This window comes from Athene cunicularia (genome assembly GCF_003259725.1).
Source record: "Athene cunicularia isolate RWA chromosome 5 unlocalized genomic scaffold, athCun1 chr5_part2, whole genome shotgun sequence".
Classification (NCBI taxonomy): Eukaryota; Metazoa; Chordata; class Aves; order Strigiformes; family Strigidae; genus Athene; species Athene cunicularia.
Genome location: NW_020799102.1, coordinates 5,638,392 through 5,659,493, shown reverse-complemented (window position 1 = coordinate 5,659,493; position 21,102 = coordinate 5,638,392). Strand labels below are relative to the sequence as shown.

General features: G+C 40.2%; 1 protein-coding gene across 5 annotated transcripts in view; it reads left to right on the top strand.

Annotated features, from left to right (window-relative positions):
* The window catches only part of PTPN5 (protein tyrosine phosphatase, non-receptor type 5), an 84,147-nt gene that overhangs the window by 8,269 nt on the left and 54,776 nt on the right, over window positions 1-21,102 (top strand). For 3 of the 5 annotated variants that reach the window (XM_026850495.1, XM_026850496.1, XM_026850494.1), the window contains one exon: window positions 14,133-14,243. The exons of the other annotated variants lie outside the window; for them this stretch is intronic. In XM_026850495.1, coding sequence (XP_026706296.1) covers window positions 14,234-14,243 — 10 coding nt within the window. In that variant the 5' untranslated portion in view covers window positions 14,133-14,233. The remainder of the gene's footprint in view (window positions 1-14,132; window positions 14,244-21,102) is intronic. 5 annotated transcript variants of the gene reach the window in all.

The following is a 21,102-nucleotide window of genomic DNA, read 5'->3' as shown; positions in this document are numbered from 1 at the left end:
TAAGTGCCCAAATGCTCTGTGTATGTTAGCTTCTTATTTATTGTTTTAAACCATGTTTTCACGCCCTTAAGTGCTCTATTCTTTGGTAAATTACTGCAAGCATGTGTAACATTTTCTGTGCCATGTACATTTTATAACATCTCTAGTTTTCTAATTACGTATTTTTTTCACTGAAGTAGGCGCTGCTATTTGTTCTTAACTTTTAACTCTTCTGAGCTTTAAGCATCATGTACAACAGCGTATGTCCTGAATTTTATAGAAAAAAACATTGTCTGTGTCCCTTTGAATTTTGTATGTGCTCTCTGGCAACTTAACCCCTCAAACACTTGACTGGAAACACTGTAGATCTTGCTACTTTTGGCCATTTGCCGCAGTTCTGCATGTTGCCAGTGAGCAGCAGATCACAAAAGGAGATTCAGTGCTCTAAAGTTTTGTAGTGATGCTAGATAATGAGAGAACCATCAATTAAGCCACAATATGTTTTATCTGCAGTGTATTCTGTGCATCTTAGAACATCAGTTTTCAGTCTGTTATCCTTGAGTGGATTAGATTACATTCTATTAGTTTGCATTAGATTAAATTGAGAAGTGTTGCTTTGTGTTAGTCCTGGGCATGACTTTAATGTTACATAAAGGTTTTTTTTAACCCCAAAATTGTGCCAGTGGTAAGATACTGATTCAGGCATGGTGCTGGTTCCTGTGTTTGGACAGAGGAGACCATTACCTGTGCACCCAGGATTTAGAAAAAGATTCTCTTCTACTTGTCAAGCTTGCTAACACTAAGTCCTGCTAACACTGTCTCTGGCTTTTCTGTGTTCTGTCACAGCCTACTGGCATTTATCTGGTGGCCTGGGATTTGTAAAGCTCTGCCTATGAGATTGCTGATTACAGTGGGAAGAGAAGGCAGTCCAAAGCTAGCTGGAGTAGCGTCTGCTGTCATTTGGGAATTTGCTTTATTAAGGCATCCCACTTACTCCCTTGGTTGTTGATACTGAACAGAAGTAGAAATTGAGAGCAGATCTCTAAGCCAATTTACTGTCCTTGAAACCGGATGTTTATTCCAGTTCCTGTCTGTTTCTATGAGCTTTTCTTCCTTCATTTTTTCAGCCGATACCAAGCTCTCCTGCTCTGTGCATGGCTTTCATCCTTTCCATCTGTGTCTGTCACCTCTCCAGCCCAAGTGTCATCTCCCCTAGCTGTGTATTTTGCTCTGTTTCTCTCACAAAGAGCTGAGTAACCTTCTGCCACAAAGGCTTCAAACCAAGGAAGTACAAACTGCCCTCTTTGTCCCTTACATCCTCTCAGATTAGCAGCTTCTGTTTGATGTTGTCCGAGTATGAAAGAAGCAGCTTTTCTGCGGAAGCTATAGAATCCCTTGTTTGTAAGGGACTTTATCTTGGACTGAAGTGAGCTGATGGTCACCCCGACAGGATACATGAAAGAATCATTTGCTTCTGGGTTATATTCCTCTTTTGCAACTGATTGCAGTGGACGTCATGTTCTTTGATTCTGAGAACACGGGTATTTGGAAATAATCATCTTGAAACCAGTATTGGTCCTGGAAAATGCCACATTAATACAGCCAGCCTTTTCTAGGCCATTTCTTGAAATACTGAACTTAAGCATTGCATCTACTTGCTTGTGATTGCAAACTTGCTTCTTTGGTTGCTTCATGCTTTTAGAAGCTGATGCTTCATAAGATACCAGAGCTGGAGACGAGCAGAAATCTGAGATCCCACTAACATGTCAGGCCTTGCATGCTACTTGTAGTGATTTACACGACACTGGTCCTTTGTCATAGAGCAGCAGTTTTTTTCCCTCGTTCAAGAACTGATCTCACATCTTCAATCAGTGTAAATTTTAAAGCTGCTCTGCTGTGCTAATTTCTTATTGCATCGTTTTGGAGCTGTTAATTGATGATAATTCCGAATGCTTAGCCCATTTGGAGGATTTCTAAACCTTTTTCTGGCAGACTATTTCTCAGTGACACTGGTTGATGTGGGGAGTGTTTTGGGGGAAGCAAAGGGATTGGAAAGCAAAAGAAGCTGTTTCTCTTTTGCGTCTTTTGTGTGCAGTGATGCCATGAAAAGCAAGGGCTGAAAAGGGTGAGAGAATGATTGTTCCTATCCTCCTCTGCACCTGCCAGGCATTCACATTTGAAGAAGATGATGCAGAAGCAGAGCCCCATCTGCTGATGTTCCCCTTTGCATGAGATAGTTCCTTAAAGAAAGGGTCTTACATAAATGGCTCTGCTGACCTGTGTTTCTGTGTATATGCCATTTCATAGCTGTGGGTGTGGTGTTAACTGCTGCACAGAAAAGGAAAAGTGAGAAATGAAGTCAGTGCTAGAGCTGGAGAAACTCAACACCCCCATTAGTTGTATGCAGGTCATTATTTCTAAGCAATGTTTAGCATCTTCACAAAACTTGAACCAAGATAACTTCAGAAGTTACCCCTTGAACTTGATGGCAGAAATACCCCAGGATGGTGGAAGGAACAAGATCAGACTACCTGGTGATGGCTTGAAGGTTATGAAATTCCAAGGCCTGTCCACACAAGCATATGTATTTTTTCTGTCTGAAATGATCCTGATACTCTGCTGGGGGGCAAAAGCTGATAATTCTGTTTTGACTTGAAGTGATGTCTAGGGAGAGGAAAGCAGTATTGGCAGCAGCTTCTTTTGCTTTAAGCATTATGTCTGTATACTCCCTAGAGAACTCATTAATTCTTAAGGCTGTGGCAGCAGTAGGCTAAATGGATACAGAAGTGATACACTGATGATTTGAGGTGCTGCATCCTTTTGGGATAACCAGTTCTGCTCCCTTCAGTGATATGTGGCACCCCAGGATCAATGGGGCAGTTTAACCTGACAAGGTGGCTCTTTAGCAGACAGGAAGATGCCATTTGGTACAGTGGTGGAAACAAGAGAACTCTTTTCTAGAACATTGCTCTCTGAATCCTTCTTAAGATTGACTTACCATGCTAATAGACTCAACCTGTTTGTAGAAAGGAATTATGCAAGAAGGTCAGGCTCGCCACAATTTATGCTGGGGAGACAACAGCATGTAAAAGGCAAGATTCTGTGTTACAGTATGATTTCTACAGTATGATTTCTACAGTATGATTTCTACAGTATGATTTCTACAGTATGATTTCTACAGTATGATTTCTACAGTATGATTTCTACAGTATGATTTCTACAGTATGATTTCTACAGTATGATTTCTGAGTGTTTTGATTGTTGACTTACAGGGTCTTAATGTTGTGAATGGATAAGCTTTTCAAACCTGGGTACATTAAGAGTGGTTGTCTTTCATGTACATGATTATATAGCTCCTTTGTAATATCCAGATATGTAATACAATTGAGTAAAATTAAGACAATACTGTTTTAATGTGAGAAGTCTCGTATCAGACAGGGTGGAGAGATCCTGAGTCCAGACCTAGGACCTGGCTTGTTTTACCCACCTTCCTCTCTTAAAAGTCGTAACAGACTGCCACTCACTGCCTTTTGAGCTACAGCCCAGGACTCTAGAACAAATGTAGTATTTTTTCCATGGGTGGGTGCTTTGAAGGGGCAGTCATCAATGCTGAGCTGGCAAAGCCCAAGCAGGGGAGCCTGTGGCATAGGTCTGTGGCCCTGATACCGTTTTGTTGTCACCTGGACACACAGCCACAATGCAGGGGGCAGGATAAAAGGGGGATCCTCCTGTGCCCCCCTGCCAGTTGGCTGGAGTTCGCAAGTGGGACAGGCGTGGCTGCAGCCAAGGCCTGAGGCACTCTGAAGGCTGTTCTGGGGCACATGTGCACCTCTGTCAAGGTAACAGAAGTATTGAAGGATATAGAGTGGGGTATCACAGGACATTTAGGGGCACCAGTGTCAGGACCTCAGGACAATGAAGGATGAAAGCTTTTAGCAGATGGGCCTCCATTTGGAACTGAAACTACCTTCTGGCTTTACTTTCACCTTGCCATCCTCGCGTTTAACCTTACTGGCTTTACTTTAGTACTGAGACCACTTACTGCAGACTTGGATGGTCATGAAGTGCCTCTGTCTGCTCCATCCATTCTCTAAACACTGTCTAATGCTGCTTCCCCTTCCCACTACTGCAGTCCATTTCCAAGAATTAGAAGTCAGAGACATGCACTCTGCTCCAGCTGATGGGGTTGGAAGCTGTAGGAGCTCCAAATTTGGTACTATGTATTTTCTAATTAAAGAAACGATGCCAAGATAGTGTGAAATACACCACATAAAACCAACAAGGGGACAGAAATGCTCCGTCTAATGCAAAGCGTATTCTGTGCATAAAGCTCTTGTATATCCTGTATATTTCATCAAGTTTGGAAGTTTATAGTGCTTATCTTCCCGACCATGGACTGTAGACATCATCAGCCCTGTGATGGAAGCAGGATCAAGCTCTCTAAACCAAGAATAGCAGAGCAAGTACAGATGGACTGTGATCTAGACCGCAGAAACAGCTCCGTCCTTTAACATGCTTTAACGTTCATTGATATAAATGTGTACTTAGATGCTGGTAATCCCTCATTCTTTGGGGGGATGCTTACCACCCATATGTCCCACTAAGATTAGAGTCAAGGGCATTTACTGCCTCCAAGATTTGGCCTTAAATGCCTGCCGAAATGTTCTCTGCTTTTTTTCCAAGCTTTTTTTTTTTTTAATTTTCAAATTAAAACATGAAATTCAATCTACCCTGACACTAACACTTTCTCCCTACCTCTCTCCCAGAGTCTATCTTCCTGGACTAGAACCCTGTATATCATCTTTCACTAAGTTTCAGGATTGTTTTGCTGACATATAATTAGGGATTTATAATGTAAATGCTGACACAACCTTAACTAGCATATTGTAAGTGTGACACTATTCATTAAGGACTCTCTAGGGTGCAGTATACTCCTTGGTGGATTAGCTTCCTGGAAATTTAATGGCAGTTTGCAAATTGGCATCCACTTTGTTTTTAGTCTATCTCTTGCTACTATACAAAGCAGTTTTGATTCTGATAATGTGAGAGATTCTGTTTTACTTTGTTTTACTTTCATGCTGTACTTTAGGCACAAGGATGAGTCAGCTGGGGAGATCCTGGAGAAACTGTACAAAGACAAATTGCTTTGTGTCCAGTTAGTCTTCTAGAAATTAAGCAGGATATTCATGCCCAGTCTTCAGTAAGCAGTTGAATTCCTCTCTCGCATGTTGGTGAAGCTCAGTTAAATTCAGAAAAGGCAGCAGAGATTTATGTGTAATTCTAACTTTATTTCTGAACAGTAATTTTATGGAGGTTGAGATAAGCATTATAGGGTGCTGCGGTATTTACTTAGTTCTTGGTGTATCTGAAGGCTAGATGATTTTGCTTCATCTCGGAAAAACGTTGAATTGTTTATACTTGTGGGTTGTTACAATACTCTGTACTATTTACAGGTTATCCATATAACATCACTGTGTAGTAACTTTCTGCACAACTTCATGTACAGCCATAGTCATTCTGGAATAGCTATTGTTAAAATACTTATCCTGTACTGTGACATAACTTGCTTCTGAGGCAAGTTCTTAAAAGTTTAATGGTTTTGGGGAGGTCTAATTATAAGAACCAAACTGGCCTATGTAGAAGAAATTGTTTTGTGCAAAGTTGCTTAGCCAAAATGACATCTTTTATAAAGCTCAGCATTTATTTAGCTATTATATACTGCCTTTCAAAGTGTGCCACCTTAAAAATTACCATTTTGTTTTCTTGCTGTTGATTGCTAAATAGTTTCCAGCCACTGCATTTAAATACTTAAATGAGAACTAATCTTTCTCATAAAAAAGTCCTTTAAAATGCTTCAGTCTAAAATGACTGTCCCTTTTCCAGCTATTTTATAGGTGCAAAACATGCCCCCTCCAATCTAGCATTAACCATGAAAATAGCTTAATTACAAAAAAAAAAAAATTACTGAAGACAAAAGCTTATTTAGTGATGACGTGTATTATTCTGTGTGTTCTACTGTGGGCTGACTGATTTGTGGATGTATTTGACTTTCGCTGTTTGAACTTTGTAAGTGCTGGGGACTATGAAAATTTTGGCTACCTTTGCTTATGCCATATGCTTTGCTAGTATGATGCTTGCTCATAAACTGATCAGGCTGTTTTGATAGAGATTCAATGCTGAGAGATCATGAATCCACACTAATATTTAATGGCAAAACAGTCTTCATAATTATAGTGCACGTGAGAGCAGAAAAAAAAATACTCCAAAATGAACTACAGCTCTGAAACATCCTTATGAATGCATGAAGACTATGCTCTGAGCTTGCTGGATTATCTGGAGTAACCCTGTCAACCCCATTTACAGCATGAAACAAAAGAATAGCAAGCAGATTCTGGGCTCCTTCAGATAGCCAGTTCCTGCAAAGGATAAAACTGGGTGAGGCAGTTAGGATCTGCAGTGCAAGACCTAATTGTTAGTGGAATGGGAGTAGGAATGTGTTCAGTTCTTTCAAAGTTAGGCTGGTATGGGGAGATTTATAGTTTGCTTAAAAAAATTCCTCATATGAATGAATTTGATGCAAGTTCTTAATGTGAACCATCTAGCAAAAATGACTCCATAATGTTTCCACAAACCATTTGACAAGCTCTCTGGATGTATGTTGAATTCAGAATTACAGCACCTGCATTTGTATGTTGCCTGTGATCTGTTTCTGCTCTTTGTTACTTATGACCTGTACTCTGGCTCACCCAGAAGCATACAAACATTTCCTTACCTGAAGCAATTTAGAATTTCATGAGCGGTACTGCTTTACTTGGACTGAGATTCAGGTGGGTGGGAAGGGGCATGATATCATTTTAATCCAGAGTTTAGTTTAAGGGATAAAAGATGGGGGAAGTGATGGCTGTGCAGAGATGGGGGTGCAGAGCTGAGTAGAGTTGGTAGAAGGGCGAAGGGCTGTGTGACATGACAGTAACTCCTTTTTCCTATCAAATGTCTTTGACACAGCTGCAGTATATATCATGTGGGGCAGTGCTAATGGCCAGAAAGTATCTGCCTCCTCTTTACCCTCTCAGAAAGATGACCTTGAAAGACTTACGTGGATTTTGGTAAGGTTGTGAGACTGTGGTCAAAACTGCTCACTCTGTGGATCTGGTATTCTTAATACTCATAAGAGTCCTAGGCAGAAGAATGTAGTAATTTTGATGCTTCCTGTTGTGCTTTGTGAAATCCAGTAAGAGGGAATTATCCTTACTGCCCTAAGGCGCAGAGCTGAGGAGGGTATTGTGACCACTTGTAGTGGCTGGCTGTAGCAGGGGTTTTGTCTGTTATGTGGGAGGCTTAGATTTCATCAGAGTGGAGAATTTAATTTCCCAATTTCAGTGAGGTTGGATTTTTACAGAAATGTAACTCTGTGTACCTTGCAGAATCTGCAGGAGAGCAGAGCTGATTTGTGTTGAGACAGATCTCCCACACGGCTGTGAAAACAAGTGCACAAATTCAGAGTAGCTGGGTGTAAATCTGAAGTAACTGTCATGGAGATTGATGTTCTCTCTAGGAGTTAATCTAGATTTACATCAGGGTAACTGTGACCAGAATCTCTCAGGATTCATCTTTGTTAGACTTTAGTAGCTCACTAAATTAATTGCTAATTAACTTGAGATGGTTGATTATTGTGGATGCTTCCCACGTATTTCTTCTGTCTTACCATCATAGAATTTAAAGACAGAGCTCCACTAGATCAGACCAGATCTTACCTGTTCTGAACTCCTGCTTGTCAAAAGCTGTTCCCTTCGGCTAGATACTAACACACTGGGCGTAGTCAGCAGACATTACACCAAAGCACTGCAGTCCTCAAACTTGTGCACATCTGGTGCAAAAAATGCAGAGACATGGCAGCCCGTATTGCCAAAGACACTTAAAATAAGAAACGGGTTAGAAGAGGTCCTGCAAGGCAGTCCCAGATTGCCTTTCAAGGCTGGCCTTGCCAGTTTCCACAGCGGAGCAGGGCAGCATGAGACTTCTTGACATAAATACAATAGTCAGTGTTAAGTGGGTTCACCACTGAGATATCTAACTAACAGCTGAGCTACCGCCCCTTGAAACACTTCTTCCCTTGTGTGTCATCAGTAGAACTGGTGCTTTGTTAATTCTATACAAAGCAGGTTGTAACATGAAGTATCTCATAGTAAAAAACTAATTTGCAGCGTCCAAGGCCGTTGGGAGGGGAAATAGCCAGTTGCTCCTTCAAGGTCTCACAGGACTGAGGCACCTGGAAATTCTGCTTTCCTCCCTTCCTCTTCAGATTGCATTATCAACATTACACTAAAAAGGCACACCTTTCTTGTATGTGTTTTGTATGGTTTAAATGAAATTGAGGTGCCAGAAGGATGGGATCCTGCTGGGCAAGGAAGTCTTACAACAGCCTTATGTGAAAACTAAATTCAGGTTCTGCTCCGGCTTTCTTCAGAACAGAGGCAGAGAAGGACAGTTAAAGCAAGCAGACTGAGAACCTCTAATGCCATTGAAGATAGTAAAAGGATCTGGTTCAGGGTTGGAAGCAAAACTAAATTAGGCTTCTATTCAATAAAAGGTCCTTATTCTTAAAATAAACATTCTGTTAGTTCCCACCAAAAAATCTGTCTAAGCAGCATGAATCTGAAAGTCACCCTTGTCTTTACAGATGTGCTTAACAACCTCCCTTTCCTTGGGCTTCACTTCGAACTGGTCTGTCTCCTAATGGCTTGTAGTTTGAATTGAGAAGGCCTGGTCATACTGACTGATGAACATGCAATGAAGATGTAAGAATACAATAAACTGGTGATCATCTTTCTTTCCTGCATAAGAAAGTAAAGGCATTGTGCCAAGCAAATATGCGCATTAGATGACTAACAGAGCTCCCACACTGTCAGTGTAGGCAGGGAATATGCAATGCAGCCACATATGTGTCTCAGAACCATACTGAGTGCTTTTTATTCTTAATGTTTAGTTTTGTTTTTAAATAGGAGTTCAGATCCTTGAGCAGGATGTTTATCTCTATGCACAGAAAACAATATTGGTCATAGTTTTTGATATACGATCAAGTTTTTAAAACTACCAGCTGATACATCTATTGTGAGTGACATCAGAATTTCAAGTAATTTCTATAAATGTTCACTAGGATATCTGCGCATATCATATGTAATTATCTGAGTTTGCCTTTTTTTTTTTTTTTTTTTAATGGCTGGAAAAACCCTTCTGTTTTTTTTCCAGTGGGAATGTTATTGAATAGTTTTGTATTTAACTGCCCTGATTGAGGTTTGTTCTCTTTTTCTTTGATAAAATTGGTGTGAGGTTTTCACAGAAATTTGTATGCTGTAACAAAGGAGTTGAATTCCATTTGATACCTGCTTAGCCATAGTTTTAAAATACACATGCAGATAGAACTGAGCCAAACACTCAGGGAAGTTCTGTAAATCCCTGCAAGCAGAGTGCATTGACCTTTGCATTCAGTCTAGCAGTCAGCTTCCACTGAAAATGGTCCCCTTTTCACTTCTTCAATGATGACTAATCCACCCTGCCCAAATTAATTAGTTCTCCATCAGTTCTGCAAGCTGAAGCAGCAGCCTTGTTGCTGAATAGATAGGTAAGATAGATGGGTATGATGCAATAGATGAGAGTGAACAGGATGAAACAAAGCCCTCTCTTTCTGCAGCAATGTAAGGTTAGATCATCTTAAATGCAACATGAAGCTACCCTTAAGTGTTGATTGTTTGGCTGGTAGCCTCATTTAAATTCCCCAAGAAATATTAAGGACCTACTGAGCTAAGAAATGTGCAAACACAGAATGGGAGACAGTCTCTTGAGCTGAAACTTAAAAAAAAATGGAGACACGGGAAACCAAAGACAGAATCACAAACCACCAAGTTACAGTTTTGTGGCCTGACAACTGGATGATTAAGTAATCAATGGACAGACCTCAGTTGTTCCCAGAGCTAAAATTTTTCCAGGTTTATCATACTGTTCATTGGCTTATAAGCATACAGTATTTCAGAAATCAGACTTCCAGAGTACAGGTAGGGAAAAGCAGAAGTCTTCAAACTCTTTCCAGGAATCTGTTTTACTGGCAGTGGCAGAATCTGTCAATATCCTTTTAGCACTGAGTAACTTTCTATGTGATGAGAAGCTAATTTCTAGGAGTTCAAGAAGCAACAAAGCTACATTTCCCTTACAGAACTACTTAGTAGCTTGTGTAATATGGATCAGTCTCAACTTCCTCTATTTTAAACACCTGTTTCTTCTTTCTTGATCTCTCAAAGTTGGCATCTAGGTCCCTCATCCCAGTTACTTTTATTTTTACCAGCAAAAATTGCTATTATGTGGACTAGCAGTTAAAGGGGGTTGTGTGGAATGACTGGGGTGAGAGTCCACAGATAGTCTGTGTTATATAAACTTGCTTTCCACTCAGCTGGTTAATTAAACTTGGTTTTCAGATCCCAAGACAGAAACCACTTATGTGCACACTTTATTTTAATAACATGCTTCTGTTCCTTTGCCCCAGGAGATTTGGCCTTGTCTTCAGGTTTGTCCATTCTTAAGATGGAGAAAAGGAAATGTAAGGAGAAAAGGAGAATGTGTGGCTCTGTGTAATCTCTTTTCAGGCAAATAGTCTTTTCTGATTTTTGGTTGTAGATGAAGTGAGGGAGCATTTTACAACATTGCTACAGATTGCCTGAATCATGTATTCTTTAGAATACATTCTACGTCCTTCCCAGAACAGGGGAAAAGTGAAGAGTAGCAATAAAGCATTTTATTGTTTTGTGTTCCACCTACTGGATTTGTGTTACTGTTCTCTGATGGTGCTCCTGCACATTAACCTGCTTTGCTGCTCTGTCAGTGTCAGGGTGTATATCCCTATAATTGTGTGCAGAATTTTTGCTTGCATCTGGACAGACTATGCCAGGGTTTTCAGCAAAAATTAACCTGGTAGCTTAAAAACATGGTGTTTTGCTCATACAGAGCACAAGATTAAGTCACTCTTGCTTCCATGAAGTAGTCTGAATGTGCTGTTGAGTACTTGCTAACGGAAGTTTTGCAGTTGCTTATCAGTCCTCTGTGACGCATCCTCTAGAGGTTTCACACAGAGCAAAATGAAGTGCTGAGATCTTCTCTTAACTTGGAGCCTGATTGTGCTGGCACTTATGCACATGAGTAAGTGCTCCTGTGACTAGTTTTAGCTGCTCATGTCAGTATAATGAAGGACACATGAGTTTTAAAAGCAAGGTCATGCAGCTGTATTCCCTTTATTGTTTAAGGTGACTGTCTTTCTGTAAAACTACTCTGCCTTCAAGGTTTTCCTCATAGTCATGAGCACATGGCAGCATATTTCTTATACATCAGTGTAAAGTTGATGTAAAATGCTACCAAATCTGAATGTTGTTTTCACATCAGTTTTGCATTGATAATAACTGCAAGATGTAACTGAGAATACGGCTGTATGTGTTTTCAGACAGAGTGATTCCTCACTGTCCTTGCTTTAGTGGTATTCTCTCCTGACCATTCAGGTGCTGTTGGAGAGACAGAAAGATGGGGCATGTTAGGCAATGGATGGGCTTATTTCCTTCAGCCGTTTAAAACTACACTTGTCTGAAGTTACGTGGTGGGGGAAGGAGGAAGCAGAGGAGGAATGCTTGAATTTAGAGGCAGTGTAGAGAAAGGGCTTAAGTGTAGAGTCTGGCAAGGCACCTGTACTGAAGGCAGACTGTAGCAGTTGCATATAGCTTAAGAAGAGGTAACTCTTTCTTTCTAGAAGTTTAAAGACCTAGAGATATAGGCCTTGTGTCTACAGCTTAAGCATTAGTTCTTGTTCATTTGGCCTCTCTGGAACTGTCATGATACTAAGTTCCTTGCACAGCAGTGTGTGTAAAGAAACACTTTTATACCAGCATTTGAATATTGTGGTGGACTGCAGACACTGAAGAAGGTCAAAGAACAGCATTTGGGCTGCTGTCATTGCAAGCAACTTCGTGCTAAAAACTAAGATCAAGTTCCCTTGTGTCAGCTGAACCACAGTACCTATGTGTACACGTTTTTAGGCTGATATTGTAAAAGCACTAAGCACTTCTTGCTTGAATTTTAGCAGTCTTCTGTTTGCATTGGACTGAGAGCATGCAAAGTCAATTACACTTCCACTTAACAGAAGTAATAACTTCATATACTGTGGCAAGCTGTTCATATACCTGAGCCCTTCATATAAAGACAAGGTAGCATAAGGAGAGCTGTATAGAGAAGCACTTAGACCACTTGATCTAGTTTAGGGATATAATTTGGCCTTCAGTAGTGAGTCAAGAGGCACCAATTCCCTTTTTCTAGTGGCAATCACAAAATCCAGTTATTTCTTTGTTCTGCACCTCATGAACATGGTGCTGGAGTAGAATGAGTGCACTGAGGTGGTGATGATATCATCGACAGAAGTTTCAGAGGAGCAATGGGGGTGCTGATGATGGACTCGGAACTATCCACACCATCTTTTTATGGTGCTTATTAGTTGTTTTGAATGGTACCTGTTCTGTAAAAGACAGTTGACTCCCCTTGGGACTTGCCTGCAAGACACCTTTTCTGTGTTTGAGCTTTGACTTGAGAAAACACATCAGGAAACAAACTTAATAAAAACATCTAGCTGAAGATAATTGGTTGTCATCTTTCCCTGCGAGGGAGGGAGAGGTGTTTCCAAGTGGCTATAAAAGTATAAATACCATCTGTATGCTTTATGCCTGATTTTTCTGGTTTTAAGAATAACTTCTGCATTATGTTTTGACGCACAGTATAGACAGACAGTCTTTCTTATTCTTGGACCTGCATAGTTCCTCCATACTATGTTTGTATTACAAGTGAAAGACACTGCATGTTTCCTCCCTTGACTTAGTAGTCCCTTGTCCTGGGTAGCAGAGGATTGCTTAATGCTAAGATACACAATAATAATTGAGGTGATTTTTTGAGGAGTGCCTCACACATGACTCTCCTGACTTGCTTTTACCTGGATGCTGTCTTCTTGTGTCCTGGTGACTTCTAAAAATGTGACTTGCTTTTAAATAAGTTTTTCTTTAACATGCAGATGTGCTTATCTGTATGCAGTGGTCACCTCATGTCCTAGTGTCAGGGGTAAAGTCTGGATATCTAGGTGGTCTTCAATTTATTAGCCTGTTCAAAACAGGAAAGATCAGTTTCTAATTAAATGAACTCTCTGTGATTTCAATATGACCTCTGTAGGAGAGGGCACTTTCAGGATTTATCACTTTATACTCTTACTCTTCAGAAGACATCTTGATTGGTTTTGTGATGCAAAGTGTGTTGGCATCAATAGAAAGAGTGTATTGGTTTCTGTGGGCTTTGAATGAGACTGTCAATGAACTGGCCTTATGTCCACAGTGCGAGGTGCTTTAGAAGTAGATGACAAATCATAAAAGGCTTGGAGGCAGAGCACTTTGTAATCTGGATAAAGAATACATCTGTGGCCCCTCCCTTAGCAGAATTGGTAAAGAAGGAAAGTTTGTTAGAGGTGAATTTCTTTCTACATGCCTGCATGACCCTCTTTACCCTCTTTTGTGGCATGTCGGACCCACAGTCTCTGAGGCTGTGATGAACTGTGTGTTTCTTAATTATGTATTCCTGTAGCCCCACTATGTGGTATGTATGACACATTCAATAGTCCTTCACAAATAAGGAGTAAGGGTTTCTGTGTTGTACTCACAGACCTTTAAGCACTCTCTGTGATTTTAATTAAGTTGGCCATTACGATTTCAGCAGAAGGCTTTTTCTGTATGGAGCAGATGGCTCCTAAGGGAGCTTAGCTTATGGATTGCCCCATCTTCCTTTAATACTAAAAGACTTTATGGTACATACCCTTTGGATACCTGGAAGGCTTTAGGTAGATCTTAGTTCCTGCATGCAGGCAATAAGCAAAGGCAAGTGGATCAATAACAACACAGGAATATGTTTCCATCTCCTTTCCGCTTCACCCTGTGCCCCACAGATCAGTTGCTTGTGATGCTCTTTCATACAGGAGTATCATCATGGTCTTTTAGAACTTACTTTCAAGAAAAATTATGTGTAAAAGCCCTGAATGATTCTTGGACGTCTGATAGTGTTAAAACTTAGATTTTTCACTTATTTTTTAGGATTCTAGTGCATAAAGGACATAAATGATAATCCCAGAGGACCATCTGTCCTGGAGCAGATATTGGAAGTGAGCTACTATGTGACTGAAAGGACTGAGTACATGTCAGATGGTAAGTAAGAAAAGGAAGATCAGATATATGATACTGTCACTTCAGTACAGATGAAAGAGTCATACGCTCTTTCAGAACTTGTCCTAATCTCCTTGGAGAATGAAAGGAATAAGGAGGAAAAAAAAAGAAAAATTCATAGCAGGTTGTAAATGTTTTGCAAAGCCCAGTTAGCATGGAAGGTACTTTTCGTTGGATCTTTTTGTAGTGGAGTGTACCTTTTAATCTAGTTGTGGTTCTCACATCATGCAAAGAGTCCATTTAACCTCCTTTACTTACTAGATGTCTATGAAGTTCATTTTAACTAGGATTTCTAAGGAAGCCTAAAGGATTGAGCCTTTGTCTTCTAAAAGCTCCTTAGAAGGTCCTTTTAAATCCAGTCCATATCTGTCTCAAACATGTTTTTATTTATTTGTGGTAAGCAGTAAGTAAATCAGTTTTGTTTAATCATCAAGGAAATGGGTGTTTTCAAGTCATTCTGGACTTGGTTCTAAGCATATTCTGGCTCTTACCAGAAGGCATTTCCTATCTGTGTGATGAGAGCTCTTAAGGGTACTGGACTTCAGATTTTCAATCATATGTCTAATATAGATAAAGATTTTTAGTTCTTATTGGTTAGCTGATCTGTTTACTTTCTGGTTACAGCCTAAGTATGCCTTAATGCTGCACTGCAGCAGCCTTTCATTCCAGCTTGCAGGTATAGATGTCTTGCAGACCATTGCAGTCTGTGGTTGTTGTTAAGGTACAGAAGCCAGTTCAGCTGATGCAGGTGTGCCTTTGGAATCAACTCCACACTGTGAAGGAGGCCCAGCTTATGGAAGGAGGATGCTGCAAGCCTTTATTAGGGAGTGTTTGGAAGGCAAAACATGTTCTGTATGCAAATAAGCTGTAAGGCGAATGGGTTCATTCCACATTTTATGCTTCACTTCTGAAAAGCCCTTTATGAATCGTGACCTTTTATTACTTAAATAAGAATCCATAGAAGCTTCAGGTAACCTACAGATAGTTCTCTTGTATGTTCATGTTCTCTTTACAGATCAGATGTAAGTGGTCAGCTTTGGCCACCTACTAGTCGATGCTTGCCGCTCATTTGATGTGAGAAGGGGTGTGCTTTCCTTTCTGTAAGATCAGAGCATCACACTAGTGTTCTTCACAGCCTTTGTGTTACATGGTCTTTTCCAGATCGTTTTAGGACAGTGTTAAACCTGGGCCAGAAAACACCAGTATTACTTACTTCTGTATTGAGGTGACATGTAGGTGTGCCAAATAATTGGAAGCCTCATTATGTTAGGACATGCAGTAAATGGCAAACATGCACTTTTTGCCTCAGAGCACTCTTGATAGTTTAGCATGAGTAAAAACATGATATTGTATGTTACCTGATCTTTATAATCATGGTCTATACTCATTTCAGAGCAAGGTGTAAATGCATTTCTGCTGGTTATACAAAATAATTCAGAAATCACTTTGCAGAGTTTATCAAATTTAAACCCTGCACTGAAATCAGCTGTAAAATGCAGTTAAAAGTATGGAGTTAAACCATGAGTGAATTTGATCCATCCACCAACATAGAAACCACACACACACATCCTATTTTTAACTGGGTAGTTTTAAAAAAAATTATATCTCTGTGCTATAAATGCTGTATATGTTTCTTACGGATACTGAGTATGTTCAGGGGTCTTTGACATTCCTTTTCCTCTTTCCTGTCCACCAATAGGACTGCTTTGTGGGAAATGTGAGAATGGTTCTGGTAGAGTAATGCTTGGGTTTTTTTTTCCTTTTTTCTCTTGGTTTATATGGGATTTCACTTCTTCCCCTTGTATTTTCACCTAGGCTTTGACACTGCTGTAAGAGAAGTGTTCTCCTCTATTCACTTCACCACCACTGAATTCTGCTTGGCCAAAAAACTCATGTGTTAATGCACATAGCCTGCAGATTGTTCATCAAAAAGATCTTTAATTCAGCAGTGATACTGGCTTACTCTTTATATGTGGGCAATACAAAGGGAAGTTTTTCAAACAGTTTTGTTTTTATTGAAGAATAGGGCGTGGGTAGATCTGCCTTGCAGAAAAGCTTAGCCTGGGAAAACCTGATGTGGGAGGGGAGAAAGAAAAGATCGACAGTCATTTATCATGTGACATGAAAGTGGAATAGTTACAACAGAAAAACTTGTGGTAAAGCTTTCCAGTTGAATGTGAGCTGAAGGTCATGCACTTGCCTTCGTGTTAACCTAACAGTGTCAGCATGGAAGCATTGGTAAAGTACTATGGAAGAAGGTCTGATTGTATAGGCTGCCTCTGGCAAGCATGCTTGCTGAAAAGGTACCCTGAAAAGGTCTCAGTCTGAGGTGTCTGAACAGACTGGTTTGGCACAAGAGGCAAAGACAATTGGAAAATATCAGTGATACTAATTTGAGTGAAGGCTCAGGAAATGGTGTATGAAATGCAAATTCATGTCTTTAAAGTTGATGGAAGATGCTCCAGTAAACATGTGAAGTAAAAGTCATTGTCCAGGCATTGTCATAGGACTGTAGACTGGCCCTTGTTTCAAATTCGGGTGTCATTCTTCTTAGCTGTCACTAATAAACTTCAGTATCACAGAAAATGCTATGTTGAATGTGGCCAAAGGTTTCCAGTGTTTAGTCCCTAAGTTGAGCAATCAATAAAACACATACAAAGAAAATACTCTTGTTTTATTGCAGGGCATATGACCTAATGAGAAACTTCTGATGTATTGCTTGGTTAGGGTAGGTTGGAGGGCAAATGTTAAACCAGTGTTCACTTTCAAATTTTCAAAAATACCTTGAGAAACATAGGATGTGTTTGTGCCACCCAGTGAAAAGGGATGGTGAAACCATAAAATAATGGTCTAGATTGAAAGAATGGTCATTTTAAATAACCAGAAGGCTGTTTGTTTCACAGAACTGCCTCATGTTAGATTTTGCATATGCTTGCATCTAGCTTAGCGCATGAAGCAAAAAGTGTGCAGAGTGAAATAAAACTGGATGGTGTTCCTGGAGGCGTGAAGAGTTTTGCTGTAGCTGTGTGACATAGCCATGAGCTGCTGTGGTGCGGGTGGAAAACAGGATACAGATAAAAGAGGTCACATGAGTCTGTGGGGATGAGCAAAATGAATGTGCTATTTTTAAAGGAGTGTGCGCTTGGGTTGACGGTTTGAAGTTTTCAGTTAAATCTTTGCTGAAGCAAGTTTCTTCTGCAGTTGTACACAAAACACTGCAGAAAATTAAACTGATGAAAATCTCAGTCCATCTCTGAAGAGCATCTGAGAATCAGAGATAATAAAAATGAGGCAGTATACAATGTCAAAGTACACTGCATCTACAGGGACCCTGATTTCAACAGAGAGTTAAATTAAAAATCAGCCTATTCTTTTTGACGTGTATTTATTTGGTAATATGTGCCAGTTTTAGTTCTGTGGTCCTTACTGCTTTAGGACAGTAGTTTGCCTTCAAGGAACTTTACTTAAAGAAAGGTATTGTCAATCTGCGATACATGAGAGAGTAGTTGATGTTTCTTGTGGGCCAGACTGTAATCCCTCTTTCATCTGAGGGTGTTGCACAAATAATCCTGATGACTTCAGGGAGATTTCTCACAAAAAGAAGAGCAAAGAAGTGAATAAGGAAGCCTTAGTCTGGCTCTGCGGTTTATACTGCTTCTGTTTGAGAAATAAAATACAGCGATATGCTCTCAGTGGAAAGAAGGCTTCTCTGGGAACATAGTGGAAGGAAGAAGAGATTGTTTTCTTTACTTAATGGTTTGACAAATAATAGTTGAGAGATCATTCATTTAACACTGAGCTTTCATTACATGGACATTCCATGATTTCACTATAGTATTTATAAACAGTAGTCAGCATTTCTAACGAATGCTTGATTCGGAAAGAGATTTGTGTTTATGAAATGTTTGTATAGTAACATGAACAGAGTTTGGCTAACCATATGCTTGCATGTGGAATGCAAATAGAACCATGAAAAAAGCCACTCTGGCTTGAAAAATCCCACCCATTTTCTTCTAAGGTGTTTTTCTTCCTGTTCCATTACAAATCATAAAGTGGCATTCACAGCACTCTAGGTGAAAGTGGTGAAAATGTCGATTGAAACAACAAGGAGAATCAAAAGAAATGTAACTATGTCTGAAAATTTTAGCATTTACCAATGGATTAAATATGTGCTTAACCTGTATTTACCATGTGTTATATGCTATATGGGTAACTTGAGTAAATACTCACAGCAAAATGTTGTCTTTGTCAAGATCTTAAAGGATAATCAGTGACTTGGAAGGTAATGTTTGGAAGATGTTTTTTGTTTGACATACCTTTATGGAGAGCTGGCCAAGTTCGTATGCATTTATTTTTTTAAAATTCTTCTTGTATTTGATCCTTTCTCAAGCTGGACAGGTGGCAAGTGAGTTGACTTGATGCTCTTCCTTCTCCTTCTATCCTGTGCATAAAATAATTTTCTTGCCTCATACCAAGTAAGGGTTATAACTCTGGTAAACTGGCATTTGTAACTCACAGAGACTTGAACCTGTTGACACTGTTCCCTGTTCCCCTGATGGATGCTTATTCCTCCGCCAGCTCCACTAGCCCAGCATAGCATTTACAGTATCAAGGATATCTTTTTGTTTAATAACAAAGATAATACTCTTATTCAGACTGGAATTTAATGAGGCATTTAAGGAAACTCATTATTTGTCTTCCACTGAAGTTCCAGTGAAAGTTGGAACCCTTTGGTCACCTTCTGGGGATCATACATGGAAACACAACAGAATCCATTTCCTGGTGCTTACCTTGGTCTGTATTGCTGAGTGACCTTCTAGGTCACTGTGGAGAGATTGCCAGTCATCACGTCACTGTAACTAGAAAACTGTGAAGCTGGCTGGTCTCTGGCGATGCTGGCAGTTTGGTATTGGTGGAGTATACGTTTTCAAATTGTGAACCACTACAAAGGTTTATCTTGAACATCAAAAGGCCTAGGAGGCCACATCAATGGATTAGAGCATGCAGGTTTCTGCAGACAGCAGTTTGTAGTGGTGTGGTCTGGTGTGTGTTGTCATTTTCAGTCTAGGACCCCAAGTAAAAGATATACACAGGCTAATCTAGCACAGCGTTTTGGTGCAAAGCTCCAGTTCGTGATTTGGGGTTTCCACAGCAAGGTGTTCTAACCACTATACTGCTGCTTCCCCAGCAGGTGTGAGTTTTTCCCTGGTTTCCTGAAGGATGTACATCTGTTTTCCTCCAGATGCATTCCACCTTGCCTCTGTCTTTCTCAGATAAACACTACAATTCCAGTTGCAGTGACAGAATGGTTTGGGTTTTTTTCCAAACTGATGGGATGAAGCTGCCTCTTGTTTGCTTGATAATGCTGTACTGTGCTTGCAATGAAAAAAATAACCAAATGAAGTGGAATGCACCTGAGTTTGGGTTCATATATTCATATGTATTTGACCACACCAATATTTGGTTCTGTCTTTGGACCTTAATACAAGAATGTCACTTGAAAACTTTAAAGATTCATCAAGAATCATGAGCATATATTGACAGGGCACTGAGATATACTTAATACGGTATGACCCAGGAGTGCTAACAGAAGTACACAGTTGTATTTAGATCACAGAGTTTGGTTTTTAAAACAATTTCTGTCAGTCCTTAGGAGATTGGGATCCTAAGTGTAAGGTAAAAGTAAATTTTACTGTGTTTCCACTACTACACAGGCAGGAAGATAGGATCTCTGGGCTATCACTCTCCTCCAAGGATTATTTAGGACTGTTCTGTCAGTCCTTCTTTCACTATTCCTATTAGGACAGCCTTCCCCTCGCATGCTCTTGCCTCTCTGTATGTAGTTCTCACCTTTTAAGTTTGATCTTCATCAGTAGGGACTATTACAGAAGATAAATCTGACTATGTGCTTTATCTGTGTTAGAGTGAGATCTGGGTGGCATCATCTTTGTCTTTTTTCCGGGTTTCTGATGGAGGAAATGGGGGCACATGGACCTGAGGAGAGCAACAGCAAACTCCGGTTACAACCCTGCTCTGGATAGTCATAGCGGGGAATAATCACAGTTGTAGCTTGTTCCTGCTGTGCAGTTAGATGTAACAGCCTGTGGACACACACAACGACACAAAACAGGTGGGGCACGGTGGGGTATTTATTTCCAGAAATGGTGCTGCTTGGCTTGGCCCGGCCTGTCTACCTGTAAGGCCGTGTTTCACCCCCGTGTGTGTTGAGAGAACTGAGGTTACGTTAGGCCCTTGCTAGTGCTGTAGTATTTCCCCACATGGACTTTTCTCAGGTTTTGGGCAGGTGCAAATATCATAAACAGTGCTGCAGTTGGAGATGTGGGATGCTGGCCTGTCCTCAGGCTGCCCAGTCTGTAGTATTTGGTGTTCTCACAACTGCACCTGTGTTTTCTTAATCGTGAGTGACAAATGGACAGCATTTGTATGCTGTATTCGCAGACACACAATTAAAGGACGCAAAAGCATATGGTAGGCAGCAGTTGAAAAGCATGCCAGTCTCAGTTTAGAAAGCAACTGTGCAGTATTGTCTCATTGTCTTTCGCTGTGAAATGGACTCCATAATTTTAATCCGCTTTTGAAAATGGAATTTAGGCCCATCTTTTGAAAAAAGCTTTTTCAGCAGAACTAGGGTCCTGTCTGGCTGGATTGGGGATTTTGAAAATTTTCCTAGACCTTTTGAAGATCTGGCCTCTTGATGCCAAATCATTTAGGGAGGAGGTATCCACCATCATGTTTCCCATTAGGAAAATTAATCAAAATCAATGTCTGATTTCTGCAGCTTCGCTTTTGAAAATTTTCATTAAGGACTCACGGTGACAAC